Source organism: Polypterus senegalus, chromosome 6 (genome assembly GCF_016835505.1).
Source record: "Polypterus senegalus isolate Bchr_013 chromosome 6, ASM1683550v1, whole genome shotgun sequence".
Classification (NCBI taxonomy): Eukaryota; Metazoa; Chordata; class Cladistia; order Polypteriformes; family Polypteridae; genus Polypterus; species Polypterus senegalus.
The window spans coordinates 124,051,899-124,071,586 of NC_053159.1; the positions used below are offsets into that span (position 1 = coordinate 124,051,899).

The 19,688-nt window shown below is 38.1% G+C and overlaps 1 protein-coding gene across 1 annotated transcript in view; it reads left to right on the forward strand.

Annotated features, from left to right (window-relative positions):
* LOC120531539 (transmembrane protein 211) overlaps positions 1–18,902 on the forward strand; it is a 259,858-nt gene extending 240,956 nt beyond the window's left edge. Inside the window, exon 3 of the mRNA XM_039757039.1 lies at positions 15,806–18,902. Coding sequence (XP_039612973.1) covers positions 15,806–16,032 — 227 coding nt within the window. The 3' untranslated portion in view covers positions 16,033–18,902. The remainder of the gene's footprint in view (positions 1–15,805) is intronic.
* Positions 18,903–19,688: the final 786 nt, after the last annotated feature.

A 19,688-nucleotide genomic window follows, 5' to 3' on the forward strand; every position in this document is an offset into this window, starting at 1 on the left:
CTTTGTAAAGACGTACACCATAGGCTAACTAGCATTTTAAATCTCACTGGTGTGGCTCATAGTAACAACACACAGTTTAAAACATCCAGTTCAGGGCCATAGGGACGTAGAGCCTCTCCCATCAGGGTGGCCCACTTACACTTGTGCCGAATGCTTGCACAGACTAGGAGAAAAACTGGAGAGTGTGGGGACAATGAGAGGAAATGAAAACTGCACATGCAGGGGTTCATGGGTAAACTTGCTGTGCCAATGGGTGTCAGTTATGGTGTATCAGAAGTGCTAAATAACAGAATAGTTTTCTGTATACACATTTTTTATGCTTTTTCCAGCAAAGGCTAATATTACTGCCAGGCAGTGTGGTGTAGTGGTTAAGGGTTTGGACTGAGGATCTCAAACACTGAGGTCGTCGATTCAAATCCTGCTTGTGCTCCAATTAGAAAAACAAAAGAAATGTAACCAACTGTATCTCAGAAGGTTGTCCTGGATAAAAGTATCAGTCAGGCATTTTCTAACCCACTTTGTCCTCAACAAGGTTGTGTGGGGGTGCTGTAGCCTATCCCAGCCAGCATGGGGCACAAGGCAGGAACAAACCCTGGACAGTATGCCAGTCCAGAGCGAACACACACGGGCCAGTTTAATGTCGCCAATCCACCTAACCTGCGTGTCTTTGGACAGTGGGAGGAAACCAAGAAGAAACTCACACAGACACAAGGAGAACATGTGAACTGCCCACAGGGAGGACCCAGGACGGGATCCTGGTCTCCTTATTGTGAGGCAGCAGCGCCACTGTGCCACCCCTAATAATAACATTATTAGGTCACTGGAGCTGCCTACTCATGGACATGCCATACACAAACGTCCATAAGTAAATCATTATTACTGCATTACATCAATTCCTGCTTCATTCTGCTTTTTCTAGTGACTTGGTGTTTGTTGATGATCATTGCAGAACACGATTTTACAGGAAAGTGTATTCTTTTGAATCGAAATGGGTAATCAGTAGGAATAATGTGAAATCTGAGTATATAATTATTAGATGTTTAGGATTTTCATTAGTTTCCATTGTGATATTTCTTTTCATGTTTTTCATCAGTTCTATGGGGTCCCATTTAAAGTCTGCAGATGTGAATGAATATGCAAAGCAGTGCTCTAAGTGGATTCACGTAAGTGCTGGTACCCTGTGTGTTACACTGGTGTCTTAACGTGAAGAGTGAGTTGCATTCCAGCATCACGGCACAAGTTTTGTGGCTTCCCCATTTAAAACTGTGCAAATTAAGTGATGCAATCGAAGAGCGAGGGGTTGGGGGGCTCAGTCCCTCTTGTGGTTTTCAGTGCTGTGACCAGGTGCTAGAGGTGCTAGAGGTTGAAAGGGCAGAACAGAAAATCAAGATGAAAGCCAGTACATATCTTTCTGAACGTTCTCTGTCCATTCCATTAAACGATTGTTTCTTTTTTTTCTGTCCAGGACACCAACCTGTCTTCAGTCATCCATCCACCCTATGGGTTAGTGGGGCTGTTTGCAGACCCAGGCAGTTACTGCTGCGTTACTTCATGTGCATAAAGCCCCCTGTCAGCACAGCACAGAGCATGTATGTTAGCATAACATCAATATTGACAAATAAAACATTTATCAACAAGTAAAAAACATGTATTTGCTAATTAGCTTTTTTTCTATAATGTTAACAAATTTCAGTTTATTTTCTATTGTTGGGGGCTTTTCACCCATAAATACTGAAATGTCCTTTCTTAGTCAATACCTACTGACTTAGATGTGCCCTCCTGCCATTTCAACTGATGATGAGCGACGCAGTCAGTCAGTCAGTCAATTCTGCAGTTAATATATCAAGATATGGCCTGCAGTGAAAAGGGGTCCCAAACAGAAGGGCTAGGACTTTACCTCCATGTCTGTCACGTGTTACAGAACCAGACCAAGGAGCTGAGAAGGCCTTTACTGCACAACTCAATCATAACATTCACCCACAAATCAACTTGTGACAGATAGGGGGCGCTATCACTCCCTTGAACCCTCCGATCAAATATCAGACACCAGGAAAAAGTCCAATAATTGACTTTATTCTTACAGTACCGTGCACAAAGCACCCTCCTCTCCACTACACTCATAAATAATCACAAAAATCAATCCACCACTCCCAGACGCGTTGCCCTCCTACCACCCAGCTCAGCTCAGCTCAGCTCGCCATCTGGGAGCTGCCACAGTCCTTTTATATTCCATGACCTGGAAGTGTTCCCAATCCCCAGTCCATGTGATCCTTAATCACTTCCGGGTCAGGTACAAGTCCTTTTCTTCACCCCGGAAGTACATCACTTCTGCTGTCGCTCTGCCTGTGACGCACTTCCGAGTTATAGGGCACAAATGATTCTCTATGTCTCCCTGCAGCGTCCTCTGTTGGCCCCTGGGAAAAACTCCATAGTCCATGATTCCCTGCTGGCATCCGGGGCACCTCCATGCTGCAGGGAGAGCTCCATCTGGTGGCCTGGGGGTATTGGCTGTGATGACAAGCCGGCCATACACCACAAACTGTACTGAGCGTATCACAAATGGATCAGACATTGTCATTATATCGGAACATTTTTTTTTTTTTGTTGGCCTCTTGAATTAAGTTTTTGACATGAAGCACCTAACTGAGGTGAACATTAAATGAAATGACAAAACACTTCAGCTTTCTGTTGAAGGGTCTTGTGATGTCTACCAGTGCGGCTGTGTTAATGTGAAGCTGCCACTCCGTGGTCTGCCCAGTATAAAACAAGAAAGCAAGACACTTATCTTAATGCAGAAGGTGTTGAAAATGATCTGTGGGCCACGTCCTTGAGGAAGTGTGCACGCTATAACGGAGCATTCAGCGATACTAGATTATGATGGATGGAAAATTTGTTCTTGCCGGTGGTGGCGTTTGAGTCAGGGTAAATAAATGGCTTTATTCTACTCTTGCAGACTGCCAGCAATGAACAGTGTGTTTCAGCGCTAATGTAAGCATCGCGGGAGACGGAAGCAAATAAATGCATGTGTCCCCCGACTCCCTGGGGATCTACAGTTGATGGCGCCATTTAGTATTGTGCCAAGCTGCCAATTACTCTGTGAGCACCGTCTGCAAACTGGTGCTAAGGATAAGAAGTAGTCCTCTGTGTGCCTTCTAATGAGTGAAAGGGGGGCGTTAAAGATTAGGGCTGCTAATGTCTTTGTACTGCAGCTTAGAGTGCTTCATGTACTGTTGCATGGTATTCCACAAACACGTTTTTGTCAGTTGTATGTTGGCCGTCTTTACCTTTGGAGGGGATGGCCACAATGCAGATGGGAAAAGCTTCCTCCACAGCTGACCTACTTGACTAGACGTGCTGCCGTCATCTGTCCTCTTGTATTATCACTCCTGGATTCACTTTTTAGACGGTTTTAAAGATTTTGATCTTTGTGTGCCAATTTGCTACTCCACAATAATCACGCAATGTGTGTAAATAAAGAAAAATAAGATGCAGACTGCAATTGTTGTAACTGGAACTGGATGGCATAGTGGCACTGTGCAATGCCCGCTGTCTTCTTGAGTTTTTGTATTTTTTCTGTCCCCTGTGGCCTTCTTTAGAGACTTACAAACCCATTCTTCGTATATGGACTCCATTTCTCTATTAATTATATATCAGTATTATGTATTATTTATTTTTGTATGTTACTTATTCATTGTTATTCTTATCTAATTTTAATTTAGTTTTCTTTACTTGCAACTGTTGCGTTGATATCTTGTAAAGTACTTTGACCTACATTCTGTGTATAAAAATATGCAGTGCCAACGAATGATGTTGTTTTTACTGTTGTTCAAATGCCAGTCCTAGTCATTTGTGCAGAATTTGAGTTTCTCCCCATGTCTCTGTATATTTTCCTATAAATATCCTGGTTTCCTCTGACACCCCAGAAAGAGACGGGTTATTTGGTGTTTCTAACTCAACCCTGTGTGCCTGTGTGAGCGGACTCTGCATTGAACTGGTGATCCGTCCATAGTGTTCTTGCAGCTGAGGTGGCCATGATAGGCTCCAGCTCTCCAAAACCCCCACTGCTATTTCCTTTTGTTTTGTTTTTCACTCCATATACTGTATAATATTTTTTGAGGAATATGCATATGGTGCTTAGCATGGAGACCCGTAGACAAGCTGCATTGCCCAGTCCGACTCTGGATATGATCAGACAAGTCAGTGTGTTGCAGACTTCAGCCTGGAAAACACGTCCATCAGCGTGCCGTATCCAGGAGAATGCCAAAGGACTACTCCCCTATATTGTATGAAGCTGTTTATGGTGTATTGTTGCATTGTAACTATTGTCTACCCCCATTGATCTAGTTTTGTGTTTTTTTTGTCAAAATAAATTTCCCTACGGTGAAAACATCCACCTATCAATCCAAATTCTGAAGCTGTCCTACCTTAACTATACTATAGGTCACGGAAGGAGCCAACCGCGTGTGTGCTGCAGGATTACAGCACACCACACTCATGAGTGCACCCTTACACACTCTGGGTCACTTTTAACTTTGGGTAAAAGGATGAAATAATAGGAAGAGCATGCAAGCTCCACATAGATAGCACCACAGCTAGTTTCCACACAAAGTGAGGTGTCACTAATACCCACAGTACCGCAACGTTAGCCTAAACCACAAGGCATCTGATTTAAAACGGGAAGCAGATTCAAATTGCAAGCCACCGACAAAATAATTAACCATCAGCCTGTAAGGCCAGGTTCAAACTACATAATTATATTCCCAATATTCTTGTCAGAGGAAATGTTTTGAGCTCAGCATTCAGTGCTTGCTAAGCTACTGATGTTTGTTAAGTGTGAGCAGCTCAGAGAAGCATTTTGACCAAGTCCTTGAGCCGCCCGTCTCCCCAGGCATTTTTAAACATATTAGAAATTACTGGCACAAACTCTTGTAGTGTGAGCAGACATATGGCAGACAATAAAAATATGGATAAGCAACAGCCAAACAAGGCACAAGAGGTAAAATTATTTTTCATATAATTGAATCATTTGTCCCACACAAACATTAAGTTATATATATTTTAATACTGCCTCTTACTATGGTAAACTAGGGGGCTTCGCTCACCACACACCAGCCACTTCACGTCTCTGCCTCTCACGTAAGTGGATTTCACTTTCACCAAAGAACAAATCTTTTAATTCTTGCAGATACGCGTCTTCATTGGGAAGGAACACTACTTTTCCCTGATGGCAACACAAATTAGACGATCTACGAGTCTCCGTCTTTAAGTTTAAATCCGAACAATATATTTGATCTCTTTTCGCTGTTCCGTTATTTCACCGAGTAATAATTTCCGTTTGCTTATGCTAATGTGATCTTTACTGTCATTTTTTAGAGACTTTTGAATTTTAGTACTTTCATTATCTCTAACCTGCTCTGCATGTGTACCGCGCCAACGTTTTTGAAATCTTTATGACATTCTACTTTGTTATCTACTCTTTGTCTTTTATTTCCAGTCCCGGAATCTCTTGGCACAAAGTCTCGTCTTGTGGGACGTGAAAGTATCTCTCTGAAAAAGTTATGTCTCGTCCCAGGATTTTCTTATTATAATAGAGAGATATCTGCGGTGGGCTGGCGCCCTGCCCAGGGTTTGTTTCCTGCCTTGCGCCCTGTATTGGCTGGGATTGGCTCCAGCAGACCCCCGTGACCCTGTAGTTAGGATATAGCGGGTTGGATAACGGATGGATGGAGAGAGAGATATGCCTCAATGCATAATAAAAGACACTGAAATGGGAACATTTGTTCCAGTCAGCTGTACCCATGGTGCATAGCTGGCCAACAATGTCATAGATCATGTGTTCATGCTCCACCTAAGTTGCATTGAATCTTTTCGTGGCCAATATAATTTCAGACATACACCATATATCGTAGATCATGAAGGCCTAGGAAATCTCAGCTCCATCATTGATCTCTCCTATTAATGTTCCTGTAGATGGGAGGCTGTTAGGTTTATTTCACATATTGATTGCTTCTCATTCTGTCATACTGATTTCTTTTAAATTTTATTAATAAAAAATTAAATATTCCTGTAGACTGAAAAACCAAGAAGACATTAGTTCACATCACGGGCAGAGTTTGACAATGAGGCTCGGTGGGGGGTCAGGCGAACCATAAAAAAATTGGATTTTATAGAGTCTGACCCGTTCTGCTATATATTTACATCACATCCCAAGTCACATATCATAAGTCGTTTGTAACATAAAGTTACAATATAACATAATCTCACTTATAATAACTCATGTAAAACTTTGAAGTTATGAAAAAGTACACGAGTTTCATTAATGATATTGAAATAATGCTTGCTAGGTTAGACTCGAGCTTCCCTGCATTCCTTCCCTGGATATGTAGGTTTAGAAAATGAATGGATTGATGGAAAGTTAACTTTTGATATACATCATCAAAAAGACATTCTAGTTTATTACACTATTTTTTCATGGTGATGTGGGTGAAATCTGGCAAAGGTTTGTTTAGACCGGCCCACTACATTTTGGACAAGCAGCACATTCACAACGCAAGCAGGCGGACATGGTCATTTACAAAGCTACCTGAGAAGTGGCTGTGGTGACCTCTCTCAGTGAATAAATCAAGGGTACGTGACATTAAATTATCATATTTGTTGATTATTAGCATACTTACATTAGCTGTGGTCTTTATTTCTGTTACATAGTGCGCCTGTGAGAGGTCCAGACCCCCCGCCAGCCCCCACTTAAACTTTGCCTGTGGTTCACATGAAGCAGGACAGCATGAGACCTGGTGACGGGTCTTTTTATGATGGCTTCCAGAGAATAATAAAGACTAAAGGAACTGCAAAATGATGAGCATTTCTACAATTACACATTCTTTTCAGAAAGCTGTGTTCACTTCACCGTGTGACAATGCAGAATTTGTCATTGTCATTCATTATTTGCTGCTTGATCAGTTTTTGTATATCTGTGTAAAAATCTGAGGTAATTGCTCACATTTGCTAACATCAATAATAATTTGGTTAATTGGGACATGAATAAATGAACTAATAAAAAGTAGTCATACAGTAGTAAACCATAATTTGTGTCTAGTAATGAGAATGTTTATTGAGCATTACATTTATTTTCATATAGTCATATATTGATAAATTAAATTAAACTGACATTGGGTCAGCAAGATTGAGTCAGTGGTTAGCAGACATGCTTGGCAGCTTCCCGAGCGTTGATTCAGTTTTCAGTCCAGTCACTGACTTGTGTCAAATTTGCATGTTCTTCATGACACTTTTGGCCTCAGATATCCTTAGTTTAACTAACAGTTGACGCGATCGCCTTAAACGACAGTATGATCAACAAGATGAGATAAAAAGAGGATGGACCAACTGAGCTAAGCGGGAGAAGGTTAAACAAATCACAGCCAGGGTTATTTTAACCAGAAAACTCAAGAACACCAAAATACCATCCATCCATTATCCAACCAGCTATATCCTAACTACAGGGTCAAAGGGGTCTGCTGGAGCCAATCCCAGCCAACACAGCGCGCAAGGCAGGAATCAAACCCCGGGCAGGGCGCCAGCCCACCACAGGGCACACACTAGGGACAATTTAGGATCGCCAATGCAGCTAACCTGCATGTCTTTGGACTGTGGGAGGAAACCCACGCAGACACGTGGAGAACATGCACACTTCACGCAGGGAGGACCCGGGAAGTGAACCCAGGTCTCCTTACTGCGAGACAGCAGTGCTACCCACTACTGCCCACTTAATTTTAATCAAGGAGTCACTTTCGCTTGAGCTTTGTTTCATAGTTTTGTTAAAACTCATTTCTTTGTTTAATGTGAAAGTTTGCTGACCTCTTAAATGATTTATTAGTCTGATGGTTCTCTTTAGTGTACTGAAATTGTTTCTCACTCCACTGCACTGAAAACCAGTAGCTGCACATCAGTGAAAAGGAGAGCCAGCTGAAGTGTCGGATGGACACCCCTGTTAGTGAATTAGGGGCTCAATTAACACGCTGCTTTCATCAGTATGATAATGAAGACATAAGCTCGTATAGAAATGCAGACAAAAAGCTCAGCTCCCTCGTTTTTTTGCATTTGCATAAGGGCTGAATGTGGCGTGCATCAGAGGTAACATTTGTGCATACTAAATGACAATTTTCCACATGAATAAAAGATGTGTAACACTAATATTCATCCATAATATCTTCTTACATGCAATAAATGCAGATATTGTGAACTAATGATAAGTGCAGCCTAACAATGAAATCCTTCAGAGACCTAAAGACTGACCGTGAAGGTGTCAACTGCTCCCTAAACGGCTTGATTGTTTTTAATGGCATACATGATGAACATTTTTGCAGGATAATGGACAGCATGGTGGTACGGTGGCCAGTACTGCCACCTCACAGTCCCAGAGACCTGGCTTTAAAGCCAGCTAGGTCGCCGTGTGGAGTTTGTGTGTCCTCCTCTCCATATCCTAAAGACATGCCATTCAGGCCTGTGAGTCTTGTAAATCATGACCAGAGGTGTACCGAAGGCTGTAAAATGGTTTGGTGTGCAGTGCCGTTCAGTCCAGAGTTGGTTCTTGCCTTGCACCCAATCCTGCTGGTTTATTCTGCCCACAACTTTGAGAAGAAATAAGCAGGTTTAGTAAAGAAATGATTGTGTGAGTCTGAAAAAGTAAGAGATGAATTAATTACACCTCCTCCTTTGTCGCCACATCGTGAAAGTGCTCTTCAATCAATCAATCAATCAATCAACATTTATTTATATAGCACATATTAATACAAAAAAAATGTAGCTCAAAGTGCTTTACAAAATAAATAGAAAAATAGAAGACACAATAAAAAATAAACATAAGTCAACATTAATTAACATAGAATAAGAGTAAGGTCCGATGGCCAGGGTGGACAGAAAAAACAAAAAAAAAACTCCAAAAGCTGGAGAAAAAAAAAAAAATCTGTAGGGGTTCCAGACCAAGAGACCGCCCAGTCCCCTCTGGGCAATCTACCTAACATAAGTAACATAAGTCAAACAGTTTTTGTCATACAAGTAAGTACTCATCGTGTAATTAGTCATTTGTAAAGTTTGTATTGGCATTTTACTTAAGAACTGGTCAAAGTACTCTGTGCCGGCAGTCAATGTTCAAAAATAAACTGATTTGAAATGGAGTTAAATTGCTGAATGTCTGGACTCCTCTCTATGTAGAAAATAATTCTGAATCAAGTATTTAAGCAGATTGAACATTAGAGCACAGTAATAACATTATGTGGGAAACACTTCATTGGGGCTTAAATTCACTACGGTTCAGGGTCGACACCTGGCGGTGGGCACACACCAGCTTACTTGTGCTAATAAATGGTAAGTGACTGGTGGAAGTGTGTTCTCTAAATTCCAACATTCTCAGATTTCTCTTTGCTATGTATTATCAGTAACATTATAATGCAGAACATTATTTAAAACAGATTGCAAACAAAACAAATATAACAGCATGTTACGGCAGAGAAGCCTTTTCCTCTCGCGCACTGCTCTCCATTTTCTTCACACCTACATTAGTGCGCCTTTTGTTTAATCACCATGGACCCTCATGTCTGACCTTGTCAGAGCTTTTATTATTCTGAAATGAGCCACCCTGGCTTGTACAAATTTGCGTAGTGGAACAAAATGAAATGCAAACGGTGCGGTTTAGGGCTGAGGGTTGATGTGCCACTGAGGCACTCATTAATCCTTGTGCCATTCCTTATATCGAATTCTTTGGTGGTTCTCATTTTTCTTCTTTAAATGCTGAAAAACAGATTTCTTCCCTTTTTCTACTGAATATACTGTCATAAAGGTAAAAGGGGCTGCAGTTGCCCAGTGGGTACCAACTTGGTTTATAGTTCCAGGCCCAAAAATTAACCAAGTTGTGTCGGGTGTAAGTGTTTTGGAAAGTCAGTCAGAGTGGAGGTGAAGAGAGAGAGAAGAAAAAGAGAGAAGGAAGAGAGTTTAGCGCTGGACTGTGCTGCACGTTTCAAGAAAAAAATAAAAGCATGCGTGTCGGTTTTGGGCAGCGGGAGTGCCCTCTGCAGGCCACAAAGCACAATCATTAGCATGGCAGGCTACACTTTACAGAGTGGCACTTTAGCGCCCCTGAAGTGAAGAGCTGGTACGTGTGGACCACACTGTGTACACTCCTGTTGGGTGCTTATACTCTTTGAAATTAATTTTTGCTTTGTCTGTTTTTGGATGATTAGTTTTTATATTTTAATAACGTCACCAATTTTATGACTGTTATTCACAGGTGACTATGTTTTGAGTGTATTACTTTTGGAGAGCACTGTATCGTTTATATTGATGATGCCTGCCATTCATATGATGTCCTCACACTGCAGTCATGGTGCTGCAGTCATCTTAGCCTTCTACCGCTAATCTGGTAGACGCAGTGAAATATTACATGTCAGCAGGAGACATTTTGTAGCAGTGTCATTTAGCTTAGTGTTCTGGTTTTGATTAACATTCCTTGGTATTTAAACCCTTTTGCCTACTGTCTGACCACCAGTGACTTCCGCTTACATCCCCTTCTCTCCTCACATATTCGTCCCCACCGCCCCAAATTACCAAAGGCAAATACTCAGCTGAGACATGCGACCTGGAGGATGCAAGTACATTAAGTTGCCCCAATTCTACTCAGCCCATCATCATCCTGTCTAAGTATTCAGTGCCTTTATTTTGCCCCACTACAGAGACCCTAGGTTGGGTATGAGTCATATATTTATATATATTGGTCAGTAAATGAGCCTTTTTTATCCTGTTATAGTTTGATTAACAAACAAGGTTTGCTGAGGCATTTTAATTGTTTTAACACAAGAGTTATATGTTGTAAGAATTTTATTTATTGGCATGTAGTGCCGACCAGGTGGGATTGTGGCAGTATCTTTCTATATTCTGATGATACGGGTTTTAAATTGTTTTTGATGAAATCAATGCTGCAGATAACTGGGAAATGTGTAGTCCAATCCAAGGTCACCACTTGTGTACATTTTCCACATTCAACTCGTTTTGAATATACAGTATTTTGTATGAGTATTACGTTTGTCTTTCATATTCCAAACAGATTGATATATTTGGTGATCTGGCAACTATAAATTAGCCTTTTGTGTTTATTTTCAATGCAGATCCTGTGATGGACTAGTGTACAATCCACGGTTTGTCTTGACTCACACCAGTGTTTTATGGATAGATTCTTCCTACTCATACGTAGCTCTTTAATGGAAAAATCAGGTTAAGAAAATGGATCAGAGTGTACAGTATATGACCAAGTGCTGCCTCACGGCTCCAGAAAACAGATCACAGTCCTCATCTGGTCACAGTCCGTGCATATTGTGCCGTCTGGAAAAGACAGGACCAGGAAAAAAAAACAAACCTAAGCTCAGGAGCTAAAGATTTATCTGATCCATTTTCTGAGCCAAGAGTGGTAACCAGAATCACTCGAGGGCTAAAATTCTTGAACCAGAGAGAAAAAGACCATAATATGCACCCCAGTGAGAAATCCGTGTTTTGATTTATATGCAGTCTCAAATGATTCAGTAATGCGAGTGCAAACCTTTATATAGTTGCATCAATGACACTACTGGTCTACTTCTCTGTGTCAGGCAGCTCCTATTTAAGTGATTTCTTGATTGAAACAGGTGTGGCAGTAATCAGGCCTCGGGGTGGCTACGGAAATTGAACTCAGGTGTGATACACCACAGTTAGGTTATTTTTAACAAGGGGCAATTACTTTTTCACACAGGGCCATGTAGGTTTGGATTTTTTTCCCCTAAATAATAAAAACCATCATTTAAAAACTGCATTTTGTGTTTACTTGTTTATTATATTTGACTAATGGTTAAATGTGTTTGATGATCAGAAACATTTTGTGTGACAAACATGCAAAAGAATAAGAAATCAGGAAGGGGGCAAATAGTTATTCACACCACTGTATCTTCACAAGATGGACTCCCTAATGTACAGATGTATCAATGGATGGGATCTGTGGTTCACTGATTTCTAATTATGGTGTATCCTAAACCTGTGTGTAAAGCAGCAATAGACATTTCATTGTTATATCTGCTTGCAAAAATGCTAAGAAGTGTGAAGTTCAGTGTACTAGAATATGGCTCATCATAGTGATTTCCATTCCGATCACACGCTAATCCCACTCAACAGATCACGAAACCCACACATCAAAGGAGATGGTGAATTTACAGAAGAACTGCATACTGTACAGGGCACATCACTCCATCTCGGCTGTGCTGCTGGATAGAGAAGCAACAATTAAGACAATCCCTGAGTGTTTAATCTTCTAATCTGTTTTCACAGATGGCTGTATTTATCTGAGTGACATGTAGCTAATAAAAATTAACAGCATATTACAGTGCTGTTATGGAGTTAGCATACCAGCTGGACACCTTTAGCAGCAGCTAGGAAGAAAACCTTTCCTCTAAGTTTTCCCTACCTGCCACTGCTGCTGTTATATTTCACAGAACATTCATTTACAAGCTCATAAAATCAGAGTTGTAATAATATTATAATCAAAAGAGCAAAAGTATCAAAAGATAATTGAAAATTTTAGTCAAACAAAGACATCAGAAAAGTCAAAAGTGGATAAAGAAAAGCCCAAAACAGTGCACTGCCAAATCTTAGTTGGACACAGACAATAACACGTCACCATCTTATGTCCAAGTGCACCTCTGACAGGACACTACACGACTTCTGGAAGTCATATGGTTGCAGTGGAGATCTGCTGCCAACAAAGAAGACACTCAGAATGGCACTGCCTCTGATACAAAATAGTGAAGCAAAAATGGCAACAATACTGTATATGACTACAATTATTCATATTATCCAAATCTATATGGAACTGAATCAAGAAATTGTGTGTCGAAGTTTAAACAATTTCTAAATTCTAAACTTTTCAAAGGTAATTAATTGCATTGTTTTGTCTTATTTATTTTAATTATACAAATAAATGTGTACAGATATATGCAAAAAAGTAACATTTCAATACATGGAATAAATCTGACCTACTTAGAGCAAGTTACGGGGGCTCAAAATAAAATGGACAAGACTGTGTTAGCTGCAGTACATGTCATGTGTCATTAATGCAGAAAGAACGCAATTAGCAAAAGGTAGTGACAGTTTTGAGTACAGTTAAAATATGGGGTATAAAATGTTGTCCAGATTTCTTCCAGTCATGAAGTTTTCCTTACTGACCAATCACTCACTTTTCTCTGACTAGAGATTTGATTTATGTAACTAATCAAAGCAATCAAATCATCTATAAGCAGGGCCAAAAAGAGAAAACTGAATTGAATTTCTAGAACTAAGGCATGATTTTCTGCTGCTAGACATGGGCATTGATTTGGTTATATTTGAATTTATGTGTCCTGCTTTTTAAAATACATTCTGCCAAAAATTATTTTATGGGTATGACTAATAGGAAATGTTGAAAAACATTTTGCATAATGTAATTGCCTTTAGTTTCACCAACCTGTAATCCAACAGGATGCACATAAGAATGTTAAGGACTAAACTCGATGAGCAACAGTATTAAGAGAGCTTAAGATATTTTCATCATTTGCTTTACAGATAACACAAGTGACAATGAGTCAGTCTATTATTTAATCCACTTATGTCAATTCATGCATGGATGAAATAAAAAATAAATAAAGTAATGATCTTTTAGGAGAGCCATGATAGTGAAGTTTAATAAACCATACAGGATTAGAATCCAGTCAAGTCTGTGTGAGCAGAAGAACGGAGTAAAGAGTTATGGTCATAACTGCTTTCTCATTTTAAGTGTTACAAAACCAAAAATTATTTTATTTAAGTTGAGCAGATAATTTACAAGAATAGGTTTTGAGCCATTCTTCTAATGCACTTTTACCAGTTTGTTATGATTTGGGTCATAAACAGGTAGTACAGAAAACATTTTACAGCATATTCTAAACAGGCTGCATGAACAGTATTGTGTATTTTCCACATTTCAGGTATCCATTGTTCAATTGGTGACCCTCCATAGGTCATTCATTGTTGATATCAATGAAGGATTCCCTACAGAATGAAAACTTATGCACAGATACCATGCCAGTAAAGGCATGTGATATGAAAAGTATAAATACCTGTCCATCTGAAACATTACATTGATCCTACTCATACAGATGCACATCCTTGATATTGAGCATACTGGCAGTTCCTTGTATTTGACTCCTCAGCATTTCTAGGTCCATTGCATAAGAGAGTCATAGGGAACAAAAGAAGCCACGTGCCCTTTTTAAAGGTGGAGAGATACATTTATAGTAGATTTCACCTGAAAACTTAGCTATTTTAAATAATTTGACAATGTGTGATAACATTGCCAAATATTTATAAAAGACACTTCAATCTCTTTCTTCCTGGCTTTTATGACTTTAGAAAAAAAATCAATGGCGCTTCTTTTTTGACAGCAAGTGAACTACCATGTTCTGGATACTGTAAACACAGCCCTTTAAATTCTTCAACAAACTTGTGTAGTGAAAGTGTAACAATAATGCAACAATAAATATCAAAAAGGAAAACAACACGGCATTTGAATAAATATTACCTAAACTTTACCCAGTCCAAATGAAAATGACTTTTTGTACAGTACTCTTCACTGAACATAGGCCTGAAGTAATGCAACAAGTTTACCGATAAAGTTCTGGTTTTGTTTAATCAGCCTTATAAGTTCTGGGATGTACCAGTTTTGTACACCTCCTCCCTTGCATTTACTTTTGAACATCCTCAATGTTCTCTCATCAGCTTCAAGCTCACCACATATTTGATAGGTTGGTTTTTGGAACATTTGCCTGAGAGTAAAAAAAATGTTCACGAAATACTGCAGGAGCAAAAATAAATTGAATCTCTCCCTGTATGGGGCTCCAAGAATGGTGCAAAAATACCATAGAAAAACTCTAGCTTGCTAGATATAGGAACATTTCACAAGCTACACGTTAAAGGTTACAACAAATAATATGCATAACATTCTTAAATATACCTAATCCGATTCATGGACATGAAAGCAATCCAGTCTTTTGCAAGGCCCATTCACATACCCATCATCAGTCAGGGCCAATTTAGAAACACCAATCGGCCTAGTTTGCATATTTTGGTATGTGTGAGGACTATCATAGCTCCTGAGATTCTAAACGAGGGTGTATATTAATTTTTCATTATATATATGCACACTTTCAAGTATGGAAAGTTACATGTTGCCTGTGTTGAAATTGGCTGGGATAGTTCTGAAAACAAAAACCACCAATGCAAATCAACACTCTAACACAATGGATATTTTTGTCTACACTAAAGACCTCACTTCCCTTCCATTTTCATGTATAAAAAAACAAAAGGCACAGAAGCATTGGGATGAGCTACTTTAGAGCATGAAAACTGAAAGGGTAAGGTATGGTGTAGAAAAAGGAAAATCCACAGGTTGCATTCATGAGTAAAAGACAAGTCACATGTTTACCTAGTCTTCTCATGAACACTTTTTTCTTGCCTGCAATATTTATAAATACAAATATATGTAGTAGTAGCAGTTGTAGTTGTGGTAGCAGAATTATCACATATACAGAGTACAATGAGAAGGTACTGCAATTTCCATCAATGAAATATTTTGTAAAGCAAAGTCTGCTTTTTTAACGATTTCCCACTTTTGTTATTTTTGCTACATATCATTAATCAAGCACTTTAGGCCTGTTCTGTTTAGTTTAGGCTAGTAATCACTTATCAAATGTTGACTTGACTGTTGTTTTTTTCTCTTTTCCAGTTTTCATCATGGCAACTGGACTGCTGATTTTCCCTTTTGGGCTTAACTCCACCTTTGTGAAGTCATTTTGTGGGAACTCCAGTATCTACTATGCCGGCGACTGTCAGATCGGCTGGGGTTACATGCTTGCAATTGTTGGAGTCATGCTAACCCTTTTTCTGCCATTCTTTGCAAAATATGCACCTAAAGAAAATCTATCTCCGACACCACTCCCAACAATCTTATAGCAGAATATTTAATGAATAATGCAGATATGGACTTGAGATTTCTCCATTTGCAGGATATTGCCTAACATATCTGGACTGAGGCTTTCTAAAAATTACCGAGTGTCTTCCTTCCAGTCAGAACCCACAGTAAATGCTTGGAATAATCATATTTCAATCTATATTTTAAAAAGCTTCAATTTTAGTTTGCTTTTTGATGAGGTTTGAAGTTAATCTGCCGGGTGACTACAGTGATAAATAGCGTGTGATTCACAGAACCTGAACATTAAGTCTGCACCACTCACAGAACCAAGAAAAAAATGTTCACTTAAGTCTGGAAAATGTCAAGTGTCTGCAGTGGCTACTAAATTTGCTCAGAAAAAGTTAAGTGAACACAAAGCATCTAGTTTTACGGTAATTGCATGTTGAATGAGTGAACTGATGAACTAGAAACATGATACTAAGATTATGTTTTGTCTATATAGCATTTCAACTCTTAGGGAAAAAGAGCTTGAAATGTATCCTAACAATCTACTTCTTACTGCATTTTATGGCTATATTATTTTGTAAATACAATATACTGTAAATGCACTGACACTACTCACATGGATTTATACAGTAAACATAAATATGTGCATTGTTTACAAGTTTAAAAATGTGCCGATGTATTTAAAAACACACAAAAAACATTCCAAATTCAGATAGGAAATTAACTTATCAGGGAGCCATTAATTATACAGCTTACTGTAAATATATTACTTTATACAGAGATTTTTTTGTTAACAAGCTTACAATTAAATGAAGAAAGCCTAGAAAAGTTCACCAGTAGCCTGGAATTAAACTTTGATTGCATAGAGATAAAAGGTTCTTTTTTTTTCTTAATCAACAGAAAGTGCCCTGATTATTTAGGACAAGACAACTTCACATCAATTCATGTTTTGGAACTGTAATGTGAAATTATGAACAATATACATTTTAGAGGATAAGTATGGAAATTATATATTAAAATTATTTGAATACATCAAGAGGCAAAGACTTGATTTTAAATATTCAAAACTGCACTGATCAGCTACAAGAGAAAAGGCTTCTTGAAAGTAAGGACGTATCTAACTTGCAGTGAGAACTGATGAATCAATCTAACAGAGAAACAGAAAGGAAATGCTTACTTACCTTCATAACATTTCTTTCTTGACCTACAGCCACAAATAAAATGAGAGATGTGACAGTTCATAAGGAGAAATCCCTTAAATGATGGCAGATTGCAGCTATCAGATAAATTAATTGATAGGTTACAAATGCAAATACATTTTCTTTATTTCCATTAATTGGAAATCTCATTTAAAATTAAACAAATAGTTTTAATTGAAAAGATTAAAAGTGTGTTTTCCTAAAACATGCAACCAGTATTTCAAACTGTTGGCTAAAAGACTGAGTGTGGAAGCAGGGCTTAAATGTTTAACATGGCAGAAAAGCCTTTTGGCTGAAGAAAATACCCTGACAAATGGCCAGAATTACTGAACTCCCAGCACTCCACGTCCAGTGGGCTGCTGATGCAGAGAAGGCGAAGGGACTGGAGGCAGATTGTGGATGATTTAAAGGAAAATCAAGTTTATTATAACTCGTTAATTCACTTGATTGAAGTTTGGTCCTCTTCTATAAGGAATTCCAATATACTGCAGTTGTTACTTTAAAATTTGATTAAAAAATGATATTAAATGCTGCATTCTTACACCTGTTATTTCTCAAAACCGCCTTCATAAAAGTATATGCATCATTTTATTTTAAGACTATATAAAGTGTTCTTTACCAGTAACAGAGTTTTTTAATATATTCATTTTGGGAGTTACCTACTAAGACACGCAAGTTTGATATACTAAACAAACCAATGTGTGCCTTTGCAAAAACAAAAACATAGTAACAACCAGGTTTTAAACCATAATGTAAATGCTAAATATGTATATGTTTTGTATTTTTTTCTGATATCTCCAGTTACCTTGTAATAAGTTGAGTAATTGATTATGTGATGTCATGTGATGCAGCCTGTTAACTGTAGAAATGTCTTTTTTAATTCTGTGTAGATACCAGAACATTGTATTATTCAACAGAAATGCAATTTGCCATCTACCCTTCCATCTCTTATAAAAATAACGTGCAGCCCACTCAAGTTGCAAAGTATTTTTAAGTGCATTCGAATGTCCTTTCTTCAAACTGTGTTTTTGGTGAGTAATACTCACTTGGTAATGTAACTTCAATTTCATCTCTAAACAGATTTGCGTTTCTTATTGACTTTAAACGTACTCAGCAGGTTTAGAATTAGTGTTTGCTTTTTCCCTGCCGTGATTGCTCACCTGGTTAATTAAGAGTGCGACTTTTCTCATTCTACTTATTATGATGTATTGTAGTTTTTACAATGAGAAACTGTAAACCTAAAAACACTACACTGTTACATAAGCCTTCTTTAAAAAATAAATAAAAGAAGACCTGGTAGAAACTAACTGTACTCAATTGGACATATGTTATAATTATTTCTATATTTCTACTTTATCAGCCAGGATCAAAATAATAAGATCTTATATACATGTAACATGTTTAGTCTTTGGATGTTCATTTTTTTTTTACTTCTATGTTGTAAATTACATGTATGGTCTTACTGGTAATTCACTCTGTTTTATAAATTGTTGTATATGCCTGCCTTGTAGGTTTGGTGTAAAAAGAAAAATTATGCAGGCAGTTTTTTTCTCATTCAGGTTGTCTCTGTTGTTGCAATGTAATCTTTTTATATTTTTTAAACAATTTTTCCTAGTCAAAATGTGATGAGTTTAAATGTATTCTTTAGTGTGTTAAATGTTTTGTGCATTTAAAAGTGATATGACAATAAAAATGTTCCATGGACATTTTCGAGCAAAAAAATAGGAATGAACCATGTGCTACCATATTGTTCACAGCACAAGTGTAATGTAGACGTGTCCAATTCCGATTCCTCTTGGACTTAGTATTTCTACTGAATACACTGACTTGGCAAGGCCCAGTCAATTGTACAAGACTGTCATTTCTCACTTGTAGCAGAAAATTCATTGTAGGCAGAGTCATGTAGTACATGAATCCTGAGGTCACTAGTAATAAAAAATCAACAGCTTTAATGAAGAAATCACCTAACCTTCTATTAACATAAAATATTACATTTTGAAAATTAAAATGGCAGAGAGGTGTGTCCAAATACAATTTAATAGCCAAGGGCCCTTCCTTTTAAAATAATAAAGACATAGTATAGATAGGTTATTATGTTTTTGATACCAAAAGAAATATTAAAAATGAAATATTTCTCCTGAGATAACTTTCCCATTAATAAAAAACATGTTTTGTATGTTTTTATGCCTATGAAAAAACTACACAAACATATAAATATTTGTATGATTACTATTATATATTTTTAATCAATGTTATATTTTGGCTATTTAAAATATAGCCCAGTAAAATCTGTTTTAAATAAAAAAAAATACATCCCACAATGTCCTAAACAGAAGACTCATTTATTACATTTCAAAGCTGAATTTTGTCATTACTTTACTGGGATGCTGATCACTAACATCAAACATTTCATAATATCTTTCAGGAACACCCTGCTAATTCTAGACAATACTACAAAAACAATGTCTATATCATGCAGCAACATATTATTT